This window comes from Acinonyx jubatus, chromosome B4 (assembly GCF_027475565.1).
Source record: "Acinonyx jubatus isolate Ajub_Pintada_27869175 chromosome B4, VMU_Ajub_asm_v1.0, whole genome shotgun sequence".
Taxonomy (NCBI): Eukaryota; Metazoa; Chordata; class Mammalia; order Carnivora; family Felidae; genus Acinonyx; species Acinonyx jubatus.
Genome location: NC_069387.1, coordinates 130544730 through 130571227, shown reverse-complemented (window position 1 = coordinate 130571227; position 26498 = coordinate 130544730). Strand labels below are relative to the sequence as shown.

Here is a 26498-nt window from a genome sequence, read left to right as displayed (position 1 = left end):
TGCTCCCCCATCCTGCAGCCTACTCAGTGCTGCCACCCCGGCCCAGCCAAGCCACTCACCGGTCCTTGAAGAAGCGCCTCAGCCCAAACGCCACCAGCTTCAGCACAGCCTCCAGCACAAACACAGTGGTGAACATGTAGTTGCAATACTTGAGGGCTGTCTCCAGGGACTATGGGGGGCAGGGGGAGGGGGCAAAGAGAAGCATGATCCAAACCCCATGATCTGCCACTACCTTCTTCCACTCAGAAAGCCTCTCTGCCTTGGGGCACCTGGGTGGCTCAGGTGGTTAAACATCGGACTCTTGATTTCAGCTCAGGTCATAATCTCGCAGTTTGTGAGATCGAGCCCCAAGTCAGGCTCCATGTACTGACAGCTCGGACGGAACCAGCTTGGGATTCTGGCTCTCTCTCTCTGCCCCTCCCCCACTCGTGCTTCTTTCTCAAAATAAATCAATTAACTTAAAAATAAAGTCTCTGCCTTTTAAGGAGAGAATTTAGTCCACTCACATTTAGTGAAATGGTTTATATATCTCCTTTTATTCCCTCCACTTTAATTAATGTGGACTATTTATTTTACATTGCTGTTTCTTCTTTCTGATTTCTGCTGGTCTGGTCCAACTACCCCTCTTTGGAGACAGTATGAGATAATGGTTAAGGGTCATGGTTAAGAACCAGATTGCTTAGATATGAATCCTGGCCTGGCACATATTACCTATTTACTATGTGACCTTGGACAAGTCACTTGATCTTTCTGGGATTTAGGTTCCAAATCTGCAAACGAGGGATGATAATAGTACCTACCTCAAAAAGTCACCGTGCAAATTAAATGAGGTAATAGTCCAGTGCTGGGCCCATAAGAAATACTTGGTATTATTATTCTATTTCTTCATGTTAATTTGGAAGTTCTACAATTGCTCTTCATTCTGCCAATGGTTGCCTTCCTTTCCCCTGCACTTATAATATACCTTTCCTGTCATTTAAAGTAAGATATGAATTTCTCACATGGAAGTTCCGCTTCACCCTTCATTCCTCCAGCTCCGGTAAGGTGAGGCTTTTAAAATGCACTTGCCCTTACGTGCTCCTCATGTGGCCCTCACAAACACTGCTGGTAACTAGTTGGGAACTGGGCAACCTCTCCCATGCCAGTGTTTGCCTCCGATGGTCCTGCCACCTGGAAGGCCCCTCCCCCAGGCTCCATATGCCCATGTAGTAGTGGAGGCCACAGAGTAGGCCCTGAATGCAAACCTAAGTTCTAATCCTGGCTCTACTACTTACAGGCTGAGTTATTTGGGTAGCATTTTTTTCTGAGCCTCAGTTTCTTCATCTTGGGCCGCTGTGAGCATTAAAGTTCATGTTTGTAGTGTGTTTTGCAGACACACTGAATACACCACTGTCACTGGTACCCATGTTCAAGGCAGGGCCCAAATGTCACCTCCCCGCTCCCCAGGAACAAGTGACATTTCCTTTTCTCTCATTTGTCCCACCAGGCCATGAGCGCCCTGGGCACAGGGCCCCGAATGGGGGTGCTGCTCAGACCCTTCTGCCTCACCGTGGCCCTGGGTCCTACTGAGGACCCAACCCTCCCATGTGACCTCAGGCTGGGGCTGGGGCTGGGGCTGGGGCTCACCGTGGGCTGGTTGTAGTGCTCCAGGGACATGGTGACCACATTGAGGCAGATGATGAAGGTGATGAAGATGTCCAGGTAGTGGCTGGTACACATGGAGTGGATGAGCAGCCGGGTGGGACAATAGGTGGCATAGTAGGGCAGACGCTGGGCCTCTGCGGGGGGATGCGGTGGGGGGGGAGTGGCACAGACCACAGAGGGTTGGGGCCCAGGTAGGGAAACAGAGCACAAGAGGGAACAGCAAAGAGGAGGGAGGAAGCAAGGGGAGAGACGTGAGAACACCCTGGGACTTGAGAGTCAGACTCAGGTCTCCTCCGCCCAGCCAGGGGGCCACAAGGCAAAGGGGCAGGAGGTAGGGGAAGGCAGCGAGGAGGGCGGGACAGTGACCGTCCCTATCTACCCCAAACATGCCCACGGGGCACACAAGGGCTCCGGGTCTGCTGCTGCAGGGGTCCCACAGCTCAGGGCTAGGCGTCCGGGCCTTTGCCCTCTGCTGGGCTGAGCCACTGGGGAGTCGCCGGTGGACTCCGGGTGGACACCGACAGGGGACGGGGTCACCCAAACAGGCGGATGCGGAAAGAAGGGGCAGGGCCAGGGGCACAGAGTCTACCCTCTGTTCCCTTCCTGCTCCCAGGGTGAGACGCAGGCCTCGGCCGCCGCACCGGAGGGACCAGGGGCGCAGGCGGAGGAGGCCTGGGCCCGGGCCGGCCCGCCCTGTGCGGCCACCCACTCACTCCGGCGCTTCTTCTCCAGGCGCCGCAGCCGCTTCTCCTCGCGCCGCCGCGCCTCCTCGGCCTCCTGGTGCTGCCGGCACTTGTGGAAGTTCTCCACCACGACGCCCACGAACATGTTGAGCACGAAGAAGCTGACGATGAGCAGGAAGGAGATGAAGTAGAGCAGCATCCAGGGGTTGTGGTTGGGCACCGGCTGCGGGGAGCAGACGGGGCTGAGGCAGGCGATGGGGCGGCGCAGGGCGCAGGGCGCGGCGCTTTGCAGAGGCTCGGGAAGCCCCCGCGAGCAGACCCTGGCTCCGACACCCTCACGGACTCCCACTGGCCTCGGGCGAAACTCCGGCCCCTGCCCTGGCTCGCGCTGGGGGGCCTCCCGACCTCGCTGCCCTACTTACACCCTCCACCACCTCCTGCCCTCGACACTCAGTTCCCCAAACACGCCTCAGGCCTGACCCTGCCTGCTGCTACAGCCCCCCTCTTCCTCCTCCTGCCCTTGGTTCTACCCGCACAAGGCCCTGACCCTCCGCGCACAAGCCGGGTGGGAACGCTACCCTTGCACGGCAGGGGGATTTGCTGAAGCAAACGGAACAATGACTTCCGCTGCCCAAGAGCAGCCTGACGGTGGATGACCCGGGCGAGGACGGTGTGGGCTGGGCCGCGGCGGGGCCGTGGGTTCTGCCGATTCCAGTTTCAGACAGCTGGGCCCCAAAGACACCGCATCCCTCTCCCCCCACCGCCCCCGGCCCTAGCCCACACGCACCTGCTGGTCCACAGCGACAGCATCCAGTCCGTTGTACATGATGTTCACCCAGCCATCCTTGGAGGCCAGGACAAAGAGGGACATCAGGGCCTGGAAGACACGGGAAGGGGAGGGCATGGGGGGGGGGGGTAGGTGCAGACAGCTCAGGCGGCTCCTGCCCCATCCTCCAGGAGACAGAGAGACAAAGAGGCCTTCCCCGAGGATGCCAACAAACCCTTCCTGAGGATCTACTATGTGCCTGCCGTCTACCCGGCAGGCACTGGTGCGGGTGAATGAGGGCTAGACCAGGAGTCCTGGGTTCGGTTCCAAAATTAATTCAAGAAAACTCATGTGCCCTTTTCCCCACCCACAGAACGCCACTAATACTTAAGTGCCTGCCTGCCAGGTCTGCTGGGAGGGGCAGCTGGGATTTTACACCGCAAGGTTCCTCGCAAACACAAGGGCCCCCTGCCGCCATCACCCCAAGCCTGCCTCCAGCACCTGGAAACGGGAGGCCGGGGCACAGCCCAAGCTCTGCCACTCACTGGCTGGGTGACTTGGGGCAAGTTCTTCAACTTCTCTGGGCCCCGGCTTCCTTGTCTATAAATGGCGGTAATTACCCCCACTAACGTGAGACTTTAAATGGAAGCAATGCCCAGGAGACACCAGCCAAGGCTCCTGCACGGACGGCAGGCCAAAGCAGGCTCGTGTCCCCTCCACAGGACTGCGGGCCAGTCCCAGAGCAACAGCACAGAGCCTCACACACAGTAGGTGCTCAGTAAAGGTTTTCTGAGCTGGACGGTACCAGTGCCATTCGTGCAAAGCCCAAGTACGCTGATACCAGGCCACCAGGTCTTGACCAGAGGGCTTGACCAGAGGTTGCACACCCTGCCGCTGAAGATCCCCCGTGCTTCCAGAACACTCGTTCATTTGTTGCAGTCCAGGCCCCAGGGCTGGGGAGTGGGTCTCCCGCCCTGCACTGGCCCCTTCCCATCCACCCAGGCACAAACTCATCCTCTTCCCGCCACGTGGGAATGGCAGAGAGCTGCCTGGAAAGGGCTCAGGCCCGGGAAGAGGTCAGAGCAAGGGACACACAGGGAGCCCTCCTTGCCCGGGAGACGCGTGAAGCCCTCACAGGCCAAGGGACAAGTGTTCCCGTGAGCTCTTGGATCACAGAGGCCTGAAGTGCAGAGCCTGGAACTGAGAATCACAGACCGGTTGTCACTTCCTCCAGATGAGGACACTGACCCACAGACGCTGGAACCTGCCTGAAGGCACACAGCCGGTGACGGGCCAGCAAGGAGTCGAAGGCTCTGGGCCATGCTGTGACTCCCTCCAATGGCTCTGCATGCTGAGAACACCTTACTTCCAGGTCCAGGGGCTTCAGCCTAGCATTGAGCATGCCCAGAGTGGGAAAGGACTAGGGATGCTCCGTGGGAGCGGGCCGGGGCCTGGCGCTGAGGTCAGGGAGTCACGGACAACCTCATAAGATGCCCTCACGGGCCTTCCCTTGGCTTCCTGGATTTTAAAACCTCTGTTTTATCAACCATTGAGTTGTTAACAACTTGAAAGGCACTGACTGCTTCTGGGAAATCTGGAGGGGATTGGGGGAGCTCCTGTGTCCCGGTTCCTGACCCTCTTTCCCTGCCCACTCACTGCTTCTCAGTGGCCCCACGGCCCCTCCCAGGGGGCAGGTGGAGAGGGATCCCTCGTCACGTGAGGGGAGAGTTTCAAAGGCATCCGGCCAGCCAGAGGGTCCCCTGGGTCACAAAGACCTCGATCCTGCTTCCTCCTTGTGTGACCCGCCAGGTCTGCTGATCATCCCTAGCCACCTGGGTGGGCCCTCAAGAAACAGTAATTGTGGGGGGAAGCATGAGGCTCTTTGGAGGCAGCCAGGTGGAGGTTCTCAGCTGGGCACTACTCAATGGGTCAAGCCTGGCAGGCCCCCAGGAGAGGAGACGAAGGGCAAGGCAGGAATTGGGCAGGGGGCCTGCCAGCCCACTGAGGTGGAGAGCAAAGTAGATGGGTGCCGGAAGAGGAACCCCCCCTCTGCCCCGACCCTGGGCCAGGGGCTTGGCTACACTTTGTCACCACTGCCTGCCTGGTAGGCCATCATATTCCCATTTTACAGATGAGGAAACTGAGGCTCAGAGAGCCTACACCCACAATAAAAGGCACAGAGCTGAGACTTACATCCAGGTCTGGCTGTCTCTAAAACTCTTGTCCGGGTCCCCTGGGTCGGGGGTGGGGGCCAGAAACCAATGTCCACTGAGGCACCTACTAAGCGCCAGGGACTTCCGGGACACTCTGCACTCAGGATCTCTAAGCTTCATGCTACCTGTGAGGTGAGTTCCACCCCCCACCCATTTTGCAGAAGAGAAAACTGAGGCCTGGAAAGGAGAAGGCACAGGGTCGGTCCTGGCAGAGCAGGACCAGAGCCCGATCTGTGATTCCAGGGCCGCTGGCACTGAAGAGCCGGCACCCCCACCCACTGGAGGGGCGGGTCAGGGCAGGGGTTACGCAGGTGGCACTCACCTGGCCCAGGTTGTCAAAGTTGTACTTGTGGTGGACCCAGCGGTAGTTGGCAGCCACGCAGTCAGAGCGGTTGGTGATGTTGCGGGTGTCCACACCCAGACAGTGGTAGAACTTGCCCTTGAAGAGCTGGGGCGGGGGGTGGGGTGGGGGGGGAGGGGGGGGAGGACCACAGGGTTAGTGATGGGTCTGCCGAAGCTCCCGGAGTGGGGGTCAGGGGGCTGCAAATCAGAAGAGGAACCTGTCCCGCAGGGTCACTCCCTCTGTGCACGAGGTGGGCCAGGCACCCGACCACACCACCTCACCGAGTCCCCCAACACGAGGGAGGGCTACTCTCAGCCCATCTCACAGATGCGCAGACTGAGGCCCAGCAGTGTTAGGTAATTTCCCCAAAGTCCTAGGAGGTTTAGAAAGTAGCAGAGCCAAGGTTCCCACCCTGGTCTGTCTGACTTCTGGGCTCTTTCTCAGACCTCACTTCAGTCCCGGGGATGCGGGCAGACACTCAACAGGAGAAAGTTGTCTGCGTATCCCCAAGGGTGAGAGACAGAAGTAAAGGGACCCTCTCTAGGGACCCAGGCGCTCTGCCTGGAAGGGGCGGTGTCACTGTCCACATGGAGTCCACACCACACCCCTCCTGCCCAGGTGGCTGTTACAGATCTCTTAGCAACCCCAAAGCACACCTGTGCCCGGAAATCCTCTGCAGCCACAGCCCCAAACCCAGGACCAGGTGAGGAGCCTGGGGGCCTCGGCGCAAGGAAGAGGAAGGTCTCAGCAGCAGCTCAGACCCCAGAGGGCCCAGGTCATTCTGGCCGTTCCCCTGTCACACACTTTTACAATCTGCCTCACTCCTCCTCCCTGTCCAGCCCTAAGGTCCCGTCCTCCTCCTGAGCTCCAAGCCAAAATCCGAGTTAGCTCAAGGCCCTGCCTGTGTCCGAGACTCTCCAAAGTCTCTGCCCCAGAGAAACTGGCCCCAGCTCCTCAGCTGCTGTTCCAGGTCTTTCCCACCTTGGCCCAGCCCACCATCTGGCTCATGTCTCTATGCCAGCCAGAGCTCCTGAGCTCACCTCCACGCATATGCCCACCCTCCCCCGAAATACCTTCCACCCACCATGATCTGCGGGATCACTCTTCCTTCAAGGCCCAATGCCAAGGCCACTGCCTTCTGGATGCTTTTCCTCTTGCTCCCAGCAGCCCTATGTTTCTGTGTAGCTTGGACCCCTGTGATCCCATTTACCCAGGCTTCTTTGCACTCAGATGTTTAGGTCTGTGTCTGCCTCCCTCCCTGGACTGAGAGCTCACCACTGGCAGGGACGGGGATGCTCTACCAGGACCACCTGAGCCCCCAGGCTGGTCAACACAAGGTCGGGAGAGTTGAGCAGGAATATGGAGCCCCTTCCCCAACCACGAACTTCACCCCAGCGCCTGCTCAGCCTGAGCACCCCTCACCTGCACCCCCAGGATGCCAAAGATGATGAAGAAGGCACAGCAGATGAGGACGATGTTGCCAATGGGCTTGAGGGAAGAGATGAGCGTCTCCACCACCAGCTTCAGACCAGGCGCTCGGCTGATGACACTGGAGGCAGAAAGGGGCAGAGGCACCATGAGCCCACAGCCATGTCTGGAGACAGCACCCACTGTGCCCAGAGTCACCAGGGTAGAGAACCTCAGACCCCAGATCTATATGCACAGGAAGGCACTATGCCCTACCCCTGTCCCCCTGGGGTCCACACCACACCATCATCTGGAGACTGAGGGCCAGAAATGGCAGCGAGCCACCCAGGGACACACAGAAAGTGGGTAGCAGTCCTGGGGGCCACCTTCAGCCCTGCCTATTCAGCACCCCTCTCCCGCTAGGGTTTCCAGACTCCACCCCCAGGAACAGCTTCAACGGCCTGGTCCCTGTCCCTGCTAATCTGGCACGTGCTATCAGAGGAATGAGTGGGTAAGGAGGGCTAGGGTGAGAGGTCCACTTAGACCCCGGGCGTTTCACCAGAACGTGCAGGGATTCCCCCATCCACGGGCACATCCTCACCGCAGGGGCCGTAGGGTGCGCAGGAGCCGCAGGACTCGAAGGACCCCTAGGATCTTGGCTCCCCCGGCTGAGGCCACAGACACCACTATGTCAATGATTGACACGAAGACCAGAAAGCCATCCAGCACGTTCCAGCTACTACGCAAGTATGCCTGCTCGCCAAAGTACAGGCCCAGCGAGACAACCTGGGGGCGGGGCGATGGGCGGAGTCAGCCCAACTTCGCGACTGGGGGGCGGGGCGGTGTAGCCAGCCTCAGTGAGGGGTCAGGACGCAGACAGGCAGAGGGCTGGGCGGATGGTCTGGCAGGGGTCAGGTACCCCGCTGCCCCCCTGAAACACAGGCCCGGCGAGCCACCCCATTGCCTACTCGCCGCATATCTGGCAAACCCAATTCGATTCAAAGCCAAGTGCTGTGGGCAGCATCCGGAAAGGGATCCTTCCCCTGCACCCCACACCTCCAGCAAGCATCTCGGTGACACTGTAAATGTTCCCCTGCATTCGCCTTTCCCTCAGGATATGAGCTCCTGGAGAGTGACCCCCTCCGGGTCCCTGGAGCCCAACCTAGGGACTGGCACCTAGCGGGGGTGGGCCTCCCACACCCTCTGTGGAATGTGGCCGAGGGACAGGTGAGTGACAAGCTTTCTAAGGGGTTTGCCCAGAGCCAAGGGCCCCCACGCTGGGGGTGGGAGAGGGTCCCCGGTGAGGCTGGGGGCTACCTTCAGCGTCATCTCGCCCACGAAGATGGCTGTGAAGATGTAGTTCGACACAGTGAGGAAGATACGTTCCTGAAAGAAGGGAGATATTGTGGGCCCGGGGGCTCTCCAAACTGCTCAGCCCCCTGGTCAGCCTCTTGCCTTCAGCCAAGGGGCACCCTGCTGCTACCTGGGTCTCAGGAGGCGTCCCGTCTCCAGCGGCAAGCTCCCACCACACCTCCCTCCACGGTGCCTGGTGTGGGGCCTGGCTGAGCTCTCCTAGCCCCCTCAGCCCCTCACAGTGTCCCATAGCAGGCCCTGGCGGCCTGCCCTTCCGCTTTGTCCCTCGCCCTGCCCGAAGGCTTCGCCCACTCACGGTGCTGCCGGCCTCGATCTGGGGCCTCTCCAGGGCAATGGTGATGCAGTTGAGAAAGATGAAGGCCAGGACCACATAGTCGAAGAGCTTGTGGGCAATGATGGTCTGACACAGGACTCGGAACCTGGGCAGGGTGGGCAGGGTGCCACATGAGTGTCAGTGTGCCCCTTGCCCCAGAGGGCCCAGACACACATGGGGACTAGGATGGCCATGAGGAGCAGACATCTCTCTTCTCGGGCCACACAACAGGTGGTGACTTCAGGTCTGTTCAGGTGCCCACTCAGAGCTGCCTCCCCTGAGCACATGGCACCACAGGATAAAGGCCATCCATCTTGCCCTGGCACTCAAGGCCTTCCAAACACCGGTTCAAAGCTCTGAGCCTGGACCTCCAGCCATTTGGACACACATTGCCTGATGCCCTCAGCTTCTGCCCCCTAGGCCTTCCCTCAGGCTGCTCCCTCCGCCTGGACCAGCCTCCACCTCCTCACAACCCCTGCTTCACCTACTGGAATACTATCTCCATAGCCTCCAAAATCCAGCACAAAGGCCTCCTCCTCCAGGAGGCCTACTGATGCCCCCTCCAGATGTGAGCACCCCAGGCTACATGAGTTTTTGGCGAACCTGGTGTCAGCACAGGAATGGCCTGGACTAGGGATGCCCAGGGAGCCCCCATCCCCCGCCCCTGCATGAACACCTAGACCCTCCCCCAGCCCTGCAGACCCTCCACCACTGGGCCAGAAAGGTCCTCTGGACTATGGAAGACCCGCTACCAGGAGCCTTGCCTGGCTTGGCAAGTATCTCTCCCTCCCGGACACGCCAACCCCCTACTCTAACCTCACACCGAGCCTGGCCTCGCCCACCTGTTCTCAGGGGAGAAGAGGTAGACAGACCAGTCCTCGCGGACCTCGCACCAGTCAGGCTTATAGACGTCGATCATCTTGCGGACGCGGAAGCACAGGGTCTGGCAAGGCCAAGATGGGAGTGCAGACGGGTCGGCGCTGCGCAGAGCTGCGCATCTCCTCCCACCCCGGTGGTCAAACACCAAACTGGGGCCACCGGCCGCCTCTCCCAGGAGAACAGAACCCTCGCCCCGCCCAGGGAAGGCTAAGAGGTCTCCTCTACCAGCGGGGCGGGTCGCTGGGGTGGGCAGTTCCGGCCCCGCCCCCTGCCCGCCCTCCTTGAGTCCCCTCCCACTCTAGCCCCGCCCCTGTACCCCTGGACTCTGGCCCCGGGCCCCGCCCCTAGACCCCGCGCCCGCTCACGTAGTCCATCTCCTCCTCGTCCTCCCCGCGATCCCGGCGGTCGTCCATTTTGGTGAAGACATCCTTGGCGATGCTGGGCATCCTGCCATTGCAGTCCTCGTGCCCGGGGGCCGGTCCCACCGCCCTCCAGGTCGCCCGGGGGTGGGTGCCCACGGCGGGCACCAGCTCGGCCAGGTCCATCGAGTCTCTGGTGTCGAGGGACAGCGTCCGGCGGTGGTGGCGGTGCCGGTGCGCCGGGTGGGGACCGTGGTGCACGTGGTGGGCGTGCGGAGCGTGCAGCGGCGCAGCGCGCGGCGGGCCCTCGTCCCTGGGGCCCTCGCAGGCCCGGGGACCTACACCGCGCTCCGCCGAGAGCAGGGACTCGTGCTCGGCCGACTGCGGCTTGTGCTTGAGGCTGTTCCAGCTGGAGCGGCGGCTGGCCCAGGCCCCGCTGCGGCCCCACGGCCCGTAGTAGGAGCTCCGGGAGCTGGACTGGAAGGAAGCCGGGCTCGGGTCAGCGCACCCGCCACACACACGCGACCCACTGTTGTGACTGGAGGCAGCCTGCACACCCGCTGAGGCCTGGCTGGTGGGTGACAGAACAGGCTAGACCCCAGGGGTCCTCTCCCTGCCCGGCTGTCACTCCATCTGCATCCATGGATGTGTGGGCGCCTCTAGGGTGTGGTTATATCTCCTCTTGCCACCTCACTTCCCTTGAGCAAGCCAGAGCACGTTAGGGTAGTCTTCCCACTTTACAGGTAAGGAAACAGGTTCAGAGAGGGCTTGCTCATGGCCGCACAGCTTGAAAGTGGCAGAGGCTGGATTTGAACTCTCGTATGTCTGACCCCAAAGCCCAGCTCTTTGCCGTCTGCAGTGTGGCCACGATAAAAACCCAGTTCTCCACACCGGACGCACTGGCACTATTCATTCATTCATTCATTCATTCATTCATTCATTCATTCTTTGTTGCCAGGCCCTACTCTGGCACTAGGCACTCAAGAATGCAACACACATGGTCCCTGCCTGGTTCTAGCTGGAGAGTCTGGTCCCCGACACCTGGGCACCAGCCTGAGGCTAGACTGACAGGCACTTCTCCCCAGGGTCCCTCCCCATACACCCCAGCAGGAAGCACCCACCCAGAGCACCCCTCAGGGACTCACCAGGGAGCGTTGGTCACAGCTCATCCTCCCCAGTGACATGACGCTGCTCTTGCGGGAGCCCAGGGCCACCAGGACGGGGTCCGGCTGCAGTGAGAGGCGGGGGGCAGGTGCCGCAGCCCCGGGGGGGCCCAGATGTCCACCCAGTGGGCGACTGGGGTCCAGGTGCCCATTGGGGGTCATGGGGATTGGGCAGATCTTAGGATCTGGAGGGTGAGATGGAGACGGAAAGAGGGGCAAATAGAATAAGAACGAAAGAATTCATGAGACAGACATGGATGGGAACAGAAATAGAGAGTTTTTCTGGGGAGACTTCCCCCACCTTCCCCGTTGGACCCTTCCTGCACAGCTCTCAGCTTTCTTTTTTTTATTAAGTTTTTGATTTTAATTCGGCACAGTTGACATACAGTGTTATATTAGTTCCAGATGTACAAGGTAGTGATTCAACATTTCTTTTTTTTTTTCATTTTTTTAACGTTTATTCATTTTTTTAGAGACAGAGCACAAGCGGGGGAGGGGCAGAGAGAAAGGGAAACACAGAATCCGAAGTAGGCTCCATCCAGGCTCTGAGCGGTCAGCACAGAAACCGATGCGGCGCTCGAACTCACGAACTGTGAGATCATGACCTGAGCTGAAGTCAAATGCTTAACCGACTGAGCCACCCAGGTGCCCCAGTGATTCAACATGTCTACACATTACTCAGCGTTCATCGTGTCAGCTTTCTTTTTGGGTGAGTGGATCCCCCGCCTCCTGTATTCAGGGCCAGGCTGTGTTCACCCATCATAGAAACCTCACTCCTGGGCCCACTTTAGGAAGCAAGGCAAAAATGGTACAGCCCGGTTTTCAAGGAGGACACTGGCCATGGGTTGGGGAGGCTTGTTCCAAGCTGCCCCATGGGACCAAACAGGACCAGAAGCCAGGAGTCCTGGGGCCTGAGGCTGTCTCTTCCCAACAGGCCACACCATGGAGGGGTGAGGGTGAAGTGCACTTACCTCTGTGGCTAGAACTCAGGAGGGTTATGAATGTCACTGACTTCTTTTGGGGGATTTGCCTGTTTCCTTCCATTATGAATGTAAACAAACCACAGAGAATGAGTGGTCCTGGAGCCTGGGCTTAAGGGGAAAGCTGATGCTGAGCCCTGAGCCCCCCTGGATCTCTCTGGGGAAGGGTCCTGGTCCCCCAGGTGACAGCGGAGACCTGTTTACCTCCGCCGCTATCCAGGCCCTCCTGAAGCTTGTCGAACTCCTCCATGTTGGATGAGCTCTGGTCCTCGTCCGAGTAGGAGCGATTGGCGTCACCCTGGGAGACCATCCCTCTTGTTGGAATGCACATTGGCTCAGCCCTTCCCTCCCTCCTGAATTTTTCAATGGGTCTTTCATGCCCATTTTACAGACAGGGAAACAGAGCCTCAGAAAAGGAAAGTGAGAAGCTAACGAGGACCGAGCCCATAAGCCCACACCCGCCTGACTGCAAGTAACCCCTAAACCTCAAAGAAAGGAGGAGGCAGGATCCAGATCTCGGGGGCTTTAGAATTTCAGAGATGGAGAGACCTTGTCCTACACCTCCGAGGGAGAGACAAGGATCCTGTTGCAGCCTCCACTTGCATGCTTCCTGTGACCGGAAGCTCACCACCTAATTGACAACCCCCTCCTTCGGAAAGTGTTCCCTGCTAGATGTCTGACTTGCAGCCCTCCCCCATCCAGACCCCTCCCCCACCCAGCCTGGTCCAGGCCCCATGCGGGTGCTTCCTCTGCCAGGGCCGCACTCACCTCTGCCTGGAAACCCTCCACCAAGATGGCCACCAGAAGGTTGAACAGCACATAGTTGCCAAAGGTCATGAGGGCGACAAAGTAGAGGGAGGCCCAGGGGGAGGTGGAGGCCATGCCATTGTAGAGGACAACGTTCCAGTCCTCCTGGGTGAGGATCTGTGGGGGGAGGGGGAGCACAGGTCAGCCCTGGGGTACCCCCAGGCCCCGGCCCAGCCCAAGGGCAGAAGGCATCCACCGGGTGGAGGAGCCTGAAGGCACCCTACAGCCCGTGCGCACTTACAGCACCCTCTCACACGTGCCCCAGCACACCCAGGGACCTCACGTGACACGGCCCCAGCTGGCAGTGTGCCCACCTGGCACAGCCCGTGCCCCTCACTCACACACTGCGCTGCCCACTGCCTCCCCGCCCCCCACCCCGCTGGCCCACAACCCACCTCCTGCCCTGATTCTCACTCCCTGCTGATGGGTGCTCCTTCCTGGCTGCTCCCACAGCCCTATCCTCTCTGTTCTGTCTGCTATCTGCTCGCGCGCCCCCCCGCCCCCGGCCCCTCCACGAGCCCACCCTTCTTCCTTCTGCCCCCCAGACCCGTGCACACTCATTTAACCATGGCGAGAAAATAGCCTCAGGGAAGAATCCCAATGCACCCAGGTCTTAGGGCGGGGGTGGAGGGGCAGAGATGGGCACCAGGTGGCCAGTCAGCTCCCAGAGCCAATGCAGTGCCAGCCTGACCCCGCACCCACACCTGCCTGCCGGAGCCCGGAGTTGAGGGGCCTCCCTGGCGAGCCACCCCCCTTCTCTGGATTCTCCGAGCGGCACCTCTGAAAAGCAAGCCAAGCGGCGGTCCTGGGAGAAACCCCTTCCCCTGACATACGTGAACACGTGCTGCTGCTCACCTGGAACACTGTGACGATTGCCCACAGCAGGGAGTCAAAGTTCTTCCTGTCGGGGACCGTGTCTCCTGTGTCCGTGCGGAGGCTGAATTTGCAGCCAAAGATGTGCATCCCGAGGATGCTGGGGGAGGAATGGGGGTGGCTCAAGGGACCCACCCACCTTGTGTCGTTCTCAGAACGGCCGGGTAAGATGGCAGGGGCAGCGCTGGTTCCGTTCTACAGAAGCCAACGCTGAAGCTCAGAGGGCAAGTCCTCGCTCAGAGCCATAGGGGATTCAGTGATGCATCAGGACTCGCAGCCAGGTCCAGGGTGGCACCTGGAGAAGCTCAAACAGCCATGTCCCCCCCCTCCCAATCCCGCCCCAGGCTCCGGCCCTCCCCAGGGTGGGCAGGGCTCACCTGAAGATGAAGATGAAGAGCATGAGCAGCATGCAGAAGGTGGCCACGTTGTCCATGGTCTTCATGAGCACCACCAGCTGGCGCCGCAAAGCGGGCATGAAACGCACCAGCTTGAGCACCCGCAGCAGCCGGAAGGTCCGCAGCACCGACAGGCCGCCGTCCGCCTGCCCCACAATCTCCCAGATGCTGGGAGGAGGCAGCAGGGGAGAGAGGCAGGAGCGTTCAACGGAGGGCAGAGCAGAGGGAGGGGAGGGCAAGGGGAGGCCAGTGGGGGGGCAGAGAGATGGAGAACATCCACTCATTCATTCATCCCACAAATAACATGTTTCACGGGCCGTCGCTGCTCCAGGGCATGCTCAAACCAGGGGCTCTTGACCTGGAGTCCACGGACACCCCCCATGAGCAGTCTCTGGCTAGGATTCAGGAGGTCTACGAAGGCCACTGACCTCTCCACGAGATTTACCGTTCTTTAGATCATGAATGAAAACAAGCCACAGAGAATGAGCAATCTTTATGGCTTTTTGACCGATCAAAACCGCTGTTTTTATATCTTACAACAGCTGACGGACATATTCCCAAACACTATTTATACCCATCCTTTCTTTGGGATGACGGTAGTCCCGAGACCTGCTGCTGGATCTTGCTACTTAATGCATTAATCTAGAGCACGTATGTTACTGGAGGACAAATTTGTAAATATTCGAGAACTGGGTTTCTGCGCAATTGATTTCCTTTGTGCCCGGACATGCTTTGTTTACCGGCGGGGGACAGGGCACTAGATTTCCCCGCCCCCCTCCCCACTCTGCTTCCGGGCCCCCAGCCCGCTGGCAGCAGGGGCAGCACCTGATGATGACGATGATGCTGTCAAAAATGTTGTAGGGGTTGCGCAGGTAGTCGAAGAGCCCGAAGGCGGCCAGCTTCAAGAGCATCTCCAGGGCGAACATGCTGGTGAAGACGACGTTACAGATCTCTAGGATGTTGGTCAGCTCCTCAGGCTGTGGGGGCGCAGGGACAGGGAACGGGGACCCCGGTCAGGCCAGAGCACAGCCATGGATCCTCTGTGGACGCTCATTGGCTGCAGGACCCCCAGGGAGGCGGGGAGGCTGAGTGAGCTGGCAGGTCAATTTCTTCGCTGGACCGCAACGGCCTTGAGAGCCTCACAACTCTGCTGTACCTCTGCTGTCATTAAGAGTCCACTGACATGGGGGGACCCCACGGGGCTGGCCTTCCACACATTTGGAAACGATGCTGGTACTGCACACTGAGGGGACCTATCAGAAAGCAGGCTTGGAAGGGGCGCCTGGGTGGCTCAGTGGGTTGAGCGTCTGACTTCAGCTCAGGTCATGATCTCGTGGTTCATGAATTCAAGCCCCGCATCGGGCTCTGTGCTGACAGCTTAGAGCCTGGAGACTGCTTCAGATTCTGTGTCTCCCTCTCTCTCTGTCCCTCCCCTGCTCACTCTCTCTCTCTCTCTCTCTCTCTCTCTCTCTCTCTCAAGTAAATAAACATGGAAGGAAGGAAGGAAGGAAGGAGGGAGGGAGGGAGGAAGGAGTCTTGGAAGCTGATGCAGAGCAAGACAAGAAGACAGGCCAGTCGACGCCAGAAACTCCCTGTTTGCCCATGACCCCTGTTTGCCCATGACCCTATCCCACTTAGGAAGCACTTACCACACACAGGACCTGTTTTTTTGAACTTTACAGGCGTCGTGTCACTTAATCCCATAAGAGTCCATTTTGCAGATGAAGAAGCAGGTTCGGAGAAGGCCAGCCCCTGCCTTCGGCTGTGGGGCTGGTAAGAGGCAGAGCCGGTATCTGAACTCAGGCAGCCTGCCTCCAAGGCTCCCACCATTAACCTCTGCCTGTGCAGACCCCCCGACGGAGCCCTCCCCACTCTCCCCTTCCCCAGCAATGGCCACGTCAGGATTGTGGGTGGCTGGAGACCACTGTGCCCTGAGAAGGGAAGACAGAGACCATGCGCCTACTGTGTGCCACCCAACTCTTTAATGTCTGCGAGCACCCTGGTCCAGGGGGCTGGCTTCACACACTTCTCAGGGGAAGACACTAGAGCCCAGAGAGGACAAGGGTTAAAGTCACCGGCTGATCAGAAAGAGACTAGCACCTTCTGACCCTGGAGCTGTTTCCCTCCTGGTTTTTAGCAGCAAGAGACACCCGTATAAGCGGAACCATCCGAGCAACCCTGGAATCCCAAACAGACCACACTACAGGCCATGACTAGGAGACAGGGGTCTAGGGACATTCCCCCCCAACCTCAGTTTTCTCATCCATAAAACGAGGGGGTGGAGTAAGATGATATTCATTCCAGGGCTCCCCGCTAAGAGCCATACGGGGCTCCAGCGCCTCCCTTCTCTCTCTAGGACTGTGAAAGTGCCGGGTTTCTGTTCACCAACAAGCCTGAATCACAGAGAGGGGAAGGGCCATTTTTTAGGCCTGAGCATGCGCACTGAGCTTGACATCCGGCACAATTACGGACGCCTCCAACAATCTGCTGGTGCCTCCGTTTTTCAGATAAGGACACTGAGGCTCGGGGAGGTGAACTGACTCGCCCTGAGCCACCCAGCCAGGAGGCAGCAGAGCCACAAAATCAGACTCCAAACTGCTCTCCATCACACACAACAGAAACTCCACCTGAACTCATCTGTCCTCTCCTCCGCTCGTTCATTGTTGCATGCATTCTACAGGTGAGCTGAGCACGGTGGGCTGGGCGCGTGCTACCCAGGATGGCCAGTGGTGAATGCATCAGGGCATCCTCCCCGCCCCCAAGAAGCGCAGGTTCCGGTGGCAAAGCCCAACCCCCCGAGCTGACAAACAGCCGTAGGTGCTAAAAACAGAGAAAGGTGAGGGAGCTTTGAGGGAACAGTAATCCTGCAGTCAGGTGCCTGCAGGGGCACCTTCCTGGAAGAAGTGACATCTCAGCAGAGCCCTCAAAGCTGAGAGGGGGAACCCAGCGAGAGGGAGGAAAAGAGAAGGTATTTGGGCAGAGGGACCGGCCAGAGCAAGATTGGGGGGGGGGGGGCGGGGAGAGCTGCCAACCATCAGCACCCCCAGCCCCAGCCCAGCCCCTCCACCAGGCGACAGGGCACCTTCGGGGCCCGACTGTGATTCCGTTTGGGTTAAAAGGAGAAGAGAAAAAAAGAACCGCCCTTCCGCCTCGTGCCCGGGAAACCTAATAAAACTGCCAAGTCCTCTCAAGCCCCGATAAAAGAAGGCCCCGTTTCCATCTGTAATTACATTTGACTCACAAAATGGTCCCGAAAGGGAAGTGGGACCCTGAGACGGGGGGGGGGGGGGGGGGGGAGGGCTGGGGCCCGGCATCCCCGGCCGAGCCAAGCCACCAATTTCCCAACCTGCCACCACGAGATCAGCGGGGATGAGAAGTGTGGCCGCTGACAGTCCGTAATGGCGGCCACTCAGCTCGGGGCCACACGCGCTGCACACACACACTCCCGCCCACGAGTGCTGGGGAGGCCACCGCTCTCCGGAAAGGTCACCCGCGTGCCCGCCCCTCCCCCCCCACTTGCAGCAGCTGTTTCTCTAGTCAAGTGCACACCTGTTAATCTTTCTCTAATGGACCATCCATCACTCCCGCAGGCATTTTTCTGGGAGAGAGACAGCGAGCGGGAGACAGACAGATGAACGCAGGCTATTCTGTATTGTGAGACCGAGGTGGGAGGGTATGTGAAGACGGACGGGGCGGGGGGGGGAGAGATGGAGAGACAGACGGACAGACAAATATAGATACGGCGACTGAGAGGCAAAGGTGGGGTGTGGAGACATGAGGCAGAAAGAAAAACAGAGATAAAAACAGAATAAGGGACCAGGATCATGACATTGCGGGCATCCGTGCAGGAGCCAGGAAAGTGGGAGACAGCAGGCAGACAGACCGCCAGGCAGAGGCTGCAGAGAGGCATCTGGAGGTGGCCAAGACCCCAGTGGAACGGGGTGAAAAAGGGCAGAACACCATGCTGAGCTAAGGCAGGAGGAGCGAGGGCAGGTAAGGAGGGACTACATCCTGGAGGCCCAAAGTGGAGGGAGAGGGGCAGGGGCCCACTCCTTCTGGCCCCATGCCAGGCTTGGAGGCACAAGGCTGGCCATTTCTGCAGGGGTGCGTAAGGGCCCTGGTGGGCAGGAGTCCCTAAGCTGTCCGCAGGAACCCCTGGAGCCCGGTACCATCCCATGATGATAATGGCAGCCGGTGTTAAGCGTCTCCCACGTGCCAGTCGGTGCTAAGCACCTTCTATGAATTATCTCATCTAAATCTCAAACGTTACCCTATAGTATCCCCATTTTCTAGAGGGGGAAACAGGCTCAGAGGGAAGTGACTGCCCAGGGCCAGGGCCAGGCAGTGGCGGAATCACATCTCAACCTGAATCACAGGTATTCTCCCTCTGGCCTGTCCCCATCCCCATGGCTGTGACGGCATCACCTGCCCCACTCTTCTGACTTGACGATCCAGTTCAGTACAGACATGTCGCTACCCTGTTTAGAAGCCTTCCGTGGCTCTCCACTGCCTTGAGGCACTTTGTGGATGGATAGCCCCTCACCAGCCTCCCAGGCTGTCTCCTGCCCTTTGTGCACATCCTCCTTGAGGGCTCAGGGTCCTTTGGGGGAATGCCTGAGCTCCTGGTCCCTGTACCTGTCCCTCCTCTGTCTCACCGATGAACTCCTAGTCAACCTTCAGGAGCCATTGCCCGTGCCACTGCCTTTGGGAAGGCTTCCCTGATTGCAGCCCATGTTGGCTCTCTCCCCTAAGCGCCCACAGAGCTGGAATGTTGGGCATTAAGCCAGCCTGTCCTCCTCTTCCCAGAGTCCTCCCAGACCTGGGTCAGCAGTGATGAGGGGGCTGCAGAAGGGAAAATAAAGACTGCTTTGACCCATCCACTGGTCTGGAGGCCTTGAATGCACTCTCCTGTGAGTAGGGGCCAGTGGACATGCCCTAGCCGGCCCCGGGGGGCTTCCTGCACCCCATCCCTGCTGCCCATCCAGCCAAGCCCTCTGTTTCTTGTTGTCCAACTTGGTGACCTCCTTCAGTTCCAGGATGGGATGGGACTGAGGGCAGCCTTGCCCGCCTTGGGAGGAGTCATGCGCCTGGAGAGGTGAGTGCCGGGGGAGGAAGAAGGGGGCCATAGGGACTGCTCCCGGGAGCAAGGCTTCCCCACCCAGACCTCCCCCCCTGCCTCCTGTCTGCTTTGTGGAACCTCCACCTCCACCTTGGCATCCTGGAGCCCTGCTCTCTCAGTTGCTCACCATATCACCTGGGCATGCCTCAGTTTCCCCATCTGCTCAATGGATATGAGACACTCGCCTTGCCTGCCCCATCGGGCAGCCATGAGGATCACAAGGGGAAGAAATATGGCAACACATGACAGTGAGTAATGATGGAGGAATCTGACCCCATCCGCCTGCTTGTCATGTAGCCTCAGCCAAAGAGCAGACTTCAGCCCCGTCTGACCACCTCATGGGTCACAAGCAGGCCCCTGCCTGGATGACCCCCCCCCCTTTTACCTGTCACCGCCTCCCAGGCCAGTCCCTGCAAGGAACAGCATCTTTGACCATGAGGAACCTAGAGACGTGGGAACCCCTTGTGATCTGGGTAGCAATGGCCACTTTGGCCAGAGACACCTGCAGTCTCACCTCTCATTTGAGCACCTGAGACCACAGAGGCAGGGGTGGCGGATGGAGTAAGAGAGCAATGCCCAGGCTGTGCCCCACGGTCACTACCTATTGTCCCCATGGCCGCGCCAGTCTCCCTGCCAGGCCCCTGCCAGGCCCCTGCGATGCCTCCCCTCCACGGTCTCCACCCCTGCAGGAAAGGGGCTGTGCGCGTTCACCCATCTTCTCCTTCTCCTCCTCCTCCCCACTCTCCCGGCCTCCCAGTGGCCCTGGGCCACCTCTCTCTGCAGGCACCACCTCAGACGGGGCTGCTCAAAATAAACACGGGGGCGGATCGTTTCCCCGCCAAGCCACGTCTGGGAGCAGAGAGGAGTGGGGCAAAAATACCAGCAGGCCCCGAGCAGGCCCCACGCTGCGCTCAGCAGAACAATGGCTGCCACTCCAGGCTGCTTTAAAAAGAACATTTTAAAAAATTCTCCCTCCCCCTCACTTTTTTTTAAAATTCATTAATTTTTTGAGGCTCCAGACAGCAGGAGGTAAATTCACCCCAAGGGTGGTGATGTGAGGTTCAAACAGAAGACTCATAAATGATTGCAAATTAGTGAGCACCTACTACGTGCTGGGCTTCTTAACGCATTTAACCCTCCCAGCCTCTCTGTGCAGAGGGTCCGGGTGCCGGTTACAGACGGAGCTGCTGGCTGAGGGAGGCCAAGTGACTTGCCCGAGGCCGCCTGCTGGTCAGCGGCAGAACCAGGGAAGGAGCCCAGGCAGGGGCAGCAGGGGGCGAGCAGGGTACAGGCCAGGCAGGGAGGCCCTGAGATCGGGCTGGTGGGGAGGCGGAGGGGCCGCGGCCCACAGAACCCTGGCAAACAGGCCTCTGAAAAGTGGCCCTGATCTGTAGCATATGCCAATTTCTGTGGTGTAAAGACTCCCACCATGGCCAATTCCAAGCTACCAACTGTTTAAAATCAGGCTTTCAAAGTTCCCGAGTGACAGAAAATTGGCTCTCGCAAGCCGGTTCCCACAAGCCCCTGGTGGGAACCGTGCCCAGGCAGCACCGTGACAAGCCGCTCAGAAATTAGAGCCAGGACCCCAACATCACTGTTTCCCCACGAGACCCCCTCTGGGACCGCTGGCCCAGCCAGGCTTCTGCCCCCACCCCACCGGCAAGACTAGGCCAGGAAAGGCCAGGAGCCTGAGCCCTAGGCCAGGAGGTCTGGGCTGCCTCTCTCACCAGCTTTACCCTGCAGACAGCCTTCCCCCTGGTCTTCCCCAGAGACCTTTTTAATTAAGCTGGAGTGGCTGGCAAACCAGCAGCTCCAAACAGAGTGTCGCTGCAGCCCCAGGGGCCGCATTTAAGGAAATTGAATGAAGCCAGCGCTTGGAGAGCTAATGAAGAGGGAAATGAGAGTGTGGCCCATCACGGGGCGCAGTGGGTGGGTGGAGGGCCTCCGCAGAAAGCGGGCGGCAGGAAAGCAAAGGGGGGTGCCACATTCTGAACCCCGTGGGGGTGTCAGTCTCGCCACAGAAAGATGTGGGTTCAGGGGCGCCTGGGTGGCTCAGTCGGTTGAGCGTCCGACTTCGCTTCAGGTCGTGATCTCATGGCTCTATGGGTTCGAGCCCCGTGTCAGGCTCTGTGCTGACAGCCCGGAGCCTGAAGCCTGCCTCGGATTCTGTGTCTCCCTCTCTCTCTGTCCCTCCCCTGCTCAAGCTTGCGCACTCTCTCTCACCCACTCAAAAATAAATAAATGTTAAAGAAAGATGTGGGTGGGGCACCTGGGTGGCTCAGTCGGTTGAGCGTCCGACTTCAGCTCAGATCATGGTCTCACGGTTCGTAAGCCCCGAGCCAGCCTCTGTGCTAACAAACAGCTCAGAGCCTGGAGCCTGCTTCAGATTCTCTCTCTCTCTCTCTCCCCCTCCCCTGCTCATGCTCTGCCTCTGTCTGTCTCTCAAAAATAAATAAATGTTAAAAAAATATATATATATATGTGGGTTCAAATCTGACCCCTGATTGTCTGTGGGACCTTGGATCAGTGACATCTCCTCCCGAGGCCTCAGGGTCACTAGCTGCCAAGCGGGGTGCCCTCACGGGGTAGGGGCCAGGTCAACGGAGGAAACCCACCCAGGGGCTAGGTGAGTCAGAAAATGGTGTTTTTTGAATGGAGCCAGGAATGGACTTGTCACACAGGCCGTCACCCACGGTATGACCTATTTGCTGGGCACATGTGTGCTAACCCCCCACAGCCCTCCTTCCTGTGTCCCTACAAGTAGCCTCTTATCTCTTACACATCCTCCCTGTGCTCCTGCCATCTCCCTTGGGGCCATGTCTCCGAACCCCGATGGCCCAGGGGGCCTGGGCCACACCATGAACTCAGCCAACACCCACTCTGCACTCCACGCACCCAGTGCTGAGGACAGAAGAAACCACGGGGTTGGCCTAGGAGGGAGACGGGGGACAGTCTTTGCAGGGCAACCCTGGGGCCACCCTCAGTGCCGCCGGGCTGCGTGGAGGGTGGACTATGTGGGGACATCAGGGACAGGAGGACGCCCAACCGGCTGAAGGCACTGCCACAGAGGGACCTTGGCTGTCAGAGGAAAGGTCTGTGTTTTGTGCCGAGGGCAATGGGGAGCTGCGGCAGGTTGGGGAGAGGGGAAAGCCCGGCCTCGGGAAAGACCACGCCAGCTGTTTGGGGGAGAATGGACAGGAGGGCTCGTGGGAAAGGCGATGACCGGAAGTCAGGTTTGGCAGGACGGACAGGGGAAGGGCTGTGGGTGCCTGGTGTCCAGGCCGCGCCACTCAGGAGACGGGGGCTGCATCTCAACCCAGCTGGCCCCAGTACCAGCTCCGCCTCCCCCGCTCACTCACCCACTAGGCACACACCTGGAGCTTCCCTCTCCTCTGGGCCGGGCCCGGGGCTGGGCACTGAGGCCACAGGGCAGAATCGGACCCGGCCCTGGTCAGGTGGGAGACAGACACCCTGGGGATGTTCAACAGCCCAGGCTGCGTGCGGCCGGCTTGGGCCTAGGCGTCCAGCCCTCCCCCCGCGCCCAGCGCCCGCCCCCACTGGCCTGCTCATGGTGTTCGATGCCCATGCTGACAGTGTTAACCAAGATGGCCATCATGATGCCCCGGTTGAAGTACTTGCTGTCCACGATGCCTCGAAGCTTGGCTCGGGTCTCCCGCCACACATCCCCGCACAGCCGGGCCGCCCCGTCCGCCTGTGCCTCCTCGTCCTCCTTCTCCAGGCCTGAGGAGGTCCCATCCTCGCTGCTCCGGGCCCCGTCCCCATCCACCTCCTCCGAGTCACCACCTGAGCCACCAGAGCCCGAGCCCTCCTGGCCCGAGTCGGTGCTGCCCGGGCCCGAGGGCCGCCGGCTCCCCTCGTGCTGGCAGCGGGGACAGCTGGCAGGATCGGAGGCCAGCATGGCAGAGATGGGCTGCACCGGTGTGTGGGGCATCGGGTCGAGGGGACTGTGTCGAGGGCACAGCTCTGCGAAGCAAACACAAGGCAGGGTCGGCGCCTCAGGTTACACAGGCTTGAGGGGCTCCGAGGGGGCAGGACCTGCCCACCCCAGGGGTCAAGCTAACCCTGGGACACATGTGTGCTTCAAGTTCCTGTGGCTCAGGTTCTGTCTGGGTGAGGAGGTCGAGTGGCTTGTAGTTCCTGGGGGATTGGCTTTACCTCCCTGGGCTTGGCTGGCCCCTGTGACAAGCGAGGGCCGTGGGGAGGGTTCTACTGTGGATGTGTTGGCGTGCCTAGAACAGTGCCTGGGGCACGTGTGTTTGTCGCCTGTCCTGGCTACATCATCTCCTGGCCCGAGGCCCAGCCCTCCCACGGTCCTGCTTGCTCACATTGGACTTGGGGAAATGGCTGAGAAAGAGTTTCTAAAAGAGCTTCTAAAAGAGTCAGCTTGATGTGGCGGACGGACGCCCCTTCGAGAGAGCCAAGGTGACCTCTCGTATGTGGGGCTTGTGTCCCGGGGAGGGAGGGAGGCAGGAGCCCTGGGCAGGAGGCAAACCCTTGCTCCAGAAGCCCCCTGAGAGTCGGGGTGGCTCCAGGGGAAGCAGGCAGGAGGGGCTGACGGGAGGCACAGCAGGGAGTGGGGGGCAGAAGTGTTCACCCCCTGTGCTGCCCCAGGGAGAGTTTAAGAAGCCTGAACCAGACTTAGACCACAGTTCTGCCATCTTTAACCATTTCAAGGAGGTGTCAGAGAGGTTCTTCCTGGGTGGTTTGGTCTCTTCTTTATGTTTACCTGTACTGTCCTAAAATACACGTTTTCCTGGTGCGAGCAAAGAAAAGCTATTAGTAATATTAAAGGGAGGGTGCCTGGGTGGCTCAGGCGTCTGGCATCTGAGTCCTGGTGTCTGCCCAGGTTATGGTCTCAGGGTTCATGGGATCAAGCCCCATGGGGGCACAGTGCAGAGCCTGCTTGGGATTCTCTCTCTCTCTCTACCCACCCTACCCTGTCCCTCCCACATGCGTGTTCTCTTTCTCTCTCTCAAAATAACTACATAAACATTTAAGCATAATAATAATTAAAGGGAATGAAAAACATGTAATGCCTACCCTCCCTTTCCAGATTTGCCTCCCAATATCTCCTGAAGCCCGGGACGAGGCTTCTGATTCATTCATCCCCTGGGAGCCGGCGTGGGCAGGCAGAAGCCCAGGGTCAATCCCACTTCAGTAAGGCCCACCTCAGCCCCACTCGTGCCTGGGGCTGGGCCCCCTGAAACTTGTTTCCCAGGGAAGCAGGAGGGGACTGAGGCCCAGGGGCAGGGGGCAAGGTCCCCCTCCAGAGAGGCCCCTGGACTTCTTTCCACACAGCTTCCCCGGAGAGGGTGGGGGCAGCAGCAAGAAGCCCGCGTCATCCAGGGACCCTGCAGGCAGACCCCAGCTGCCCCGCCCACGTGCTGGGCCAGCCCACGGGCCACCTGGAGCCTCCCGCGAGACCACGGCTGGACGGCTGGCGCCGAGGAGGGGTGGGCGGCAGCTTCAAGCTCAGTTCTCTCTCCGGCTTGCCTCCCAAGAATCTCAGGGCTTGAGAGCTGCAGGGGCAGGGCCCGGGGGTGGCTGACTCCCCCTGCGCGTGAGCCTCATCCTCGACCTGACGGAGCAGGAGACTGAGGCCCACAGAGGGGCCCAGGCTGTCCAGGTCACATGCTGTGCACCTGCTCCGGGGCTGGGACCCTGCTGCCTTCCATCTTGGCACCAGCTGGGGGGCGGGACTCCTCTCCTGGGGCGCATCTGCCTTCTGTGGGGAGCTGAGCGGGAGCGTTCATTTCCCTCTGGACGCGGGCCCAGCAAACCCAGCTCTGATGTCCCTGATGCGGATTTTGTCACGGACACGCTACGTGACCCCAGGTGACTCCCTTCACCTATCTGAGCCTTGGTTTTCCCATCTGAAAACGGGATAATATAACTCACTCTGCCCTCTTCTCAGGACTGTTTTCTAGAACAGACGAGAGAGTGAATGGAGAGCCCCTTCTGAGCCTAACGGCCCAGAGACAGAAGATCTCTGGTCCCCGACACACCATGCCTCAGCACGGCGGCCACAGCCCCCTTATCCCAGGTGGCTGGTCGTCACTGCTCTGGCGTGCTAGCACGTGGTGGCAGCAGGAAGCCACGTGGGGCGTGAGGCAGGCTGAGAGGAGTGGAGCGTTAGCGTTTTACCAGACAGGATAGACAACCGTCCGTTTCTTTCAAATGTGAATCCCGGGCGGAGCCTGGGTCCACGTGTGACCGCACTGGGGTCGGAAGGGGATCCTCCAGGGCTCGGGGTGCTGGGTGCCCCCAGCCCGAGGCCAGCCCAGACCGGGCACCGGCAGGGGGTCAGGGAAGCAGGGAGGGAGCAAGGGGCACGGACTGGAGCTCCCGAGGGAAGAGCCGGGTTCTCAACCTGCAGGACGGCTCTGCCTGTGCCGAGGAGACAGGGTGCCGTCGCGGGGTCCCCAGAATCCCCCGCTGGAGGCACACGAGGCCTGAACGGGGCACCCCGGAGGCGGCGGCAGGCGGGACCACTTACTGTAATGCCTGGGCTCCTTGGCGCGGGGCCCGGGCTTGGCGGAGGGGGACGCCCCCGGGCCCGGGGCCCGGCGCCGGCTCTGCAGGGCCTGGTAGAGGCCCAGGGCACGCCTCCTGGCCTTGCGCAAGATGTGGCAGACGTACTGGAAGATCTCCTCGTAACAGTCGCCGGGCTCCGCATAGCTGGCCACCGTGCTGGAGGACAGGTAGCGCTGCCGCTGCTCCAGCATCAGCCGGTGCTCCCGCTGCTTGGTCTCCGAGAACTGGGTCGCTATGACAACGAGGCACAGGTTGATCATGAAGAAGGAGCCCACCTGTGACCAACGGGAGGAGAGGACAGGGACAGGGACAGGAACAGAGGGGACAGATTGGTGGGGGGAGGCAGACGTGGGGGAGAGGGGAATGAAGGGATAGACAGAAAGAGAAAATGGGGAGGCAGAGGTGGTGACGCGGTGACAGAGGTGGGGTGAGAAGCAGAGGGGTACCGAGGCAGAAAGGAGGACAGGAGGAAGAGGGGCAGGGACAAATCCGAGGCACGGAGCAGGGACAGGACAGAGCCAGGAGACAGACAGCCAGAGCCGGCAGGAAGGACAGAGAGACGATGAGGAGAAACACCGAGAGGGAGGGACGGAGGCTCAGAGAGTGCAGAAGCGGAGGGCGTGGG

General features: G+C 59.8%; 1 protein-coding gene across 3 annotated transcripts in view; it reads right to left on the bottom strand.

Moving 5' to 3' along the window:
- The window catches only part of CACNA1I (calcium voltage-gated channel subunit alpha1 I), a 134847-nt gene that overhangs the window by 13878 nt on the left and 94471 nt on the right, over positions 1-26498 (bottom strand). For all 3 annotated transcript variants that reach the window (XM_053226824.1, XM_053226825.1, XM_053226823.1), the window contains exons 9-27: positions 25836-26148; positions 22881-23302; positions 15025-15176; positions 14182-14367; positions 13787-13904; positions 12893-13048; positions 12329-12422; positions 11127-11329; positions 9988-10458; positions 9586-9686; positions 8726-8849; positions 8374-8442; positions 7658-7842; positions 7072-7198; positions 5629-5754; positions 3115-3204; positions 2358-2550; positions 1627-1778; positions 60-169 (exon numbers count right to left, since the gene is read on the bottom strand). In XM_053226824.1, the coding sequence (XP_053082799.1) occupies positions 60-169; positions 1627-1778; positions 2358-2550; positions 3115-3204; positions 5629-5754; positions 7072-7198; positions 7658-7842; positions 8374-8442; positions 8726-8849; positions 9586-9686; positions 9988-10458; positions 11127-11329; positions 12329-12422; positions 12893-13048; positions 13787-13904; positions 14182-14367; positions 15025-15176; positions 22881-23302; positions 25836-26148 (3392 nt within the window). The remainder of the gene's footprint in view (positions 1-59; positions 170-1626; positions 1779-2357; positions 2551-3114; positions 3205-5628; positions 5755-7071; positions 7199-7657; positions 7843-8373; positions 8443-8725; positions 8850-9585; positions 9687-9987; positions 10459-11126; positions 11330-12328; positions 12423-12892; positions 13049-13786; positions 13905-14181; positions 14368-15024; positions 15177-22880; positions 23303-25835; positions 26149-26498) is intronic.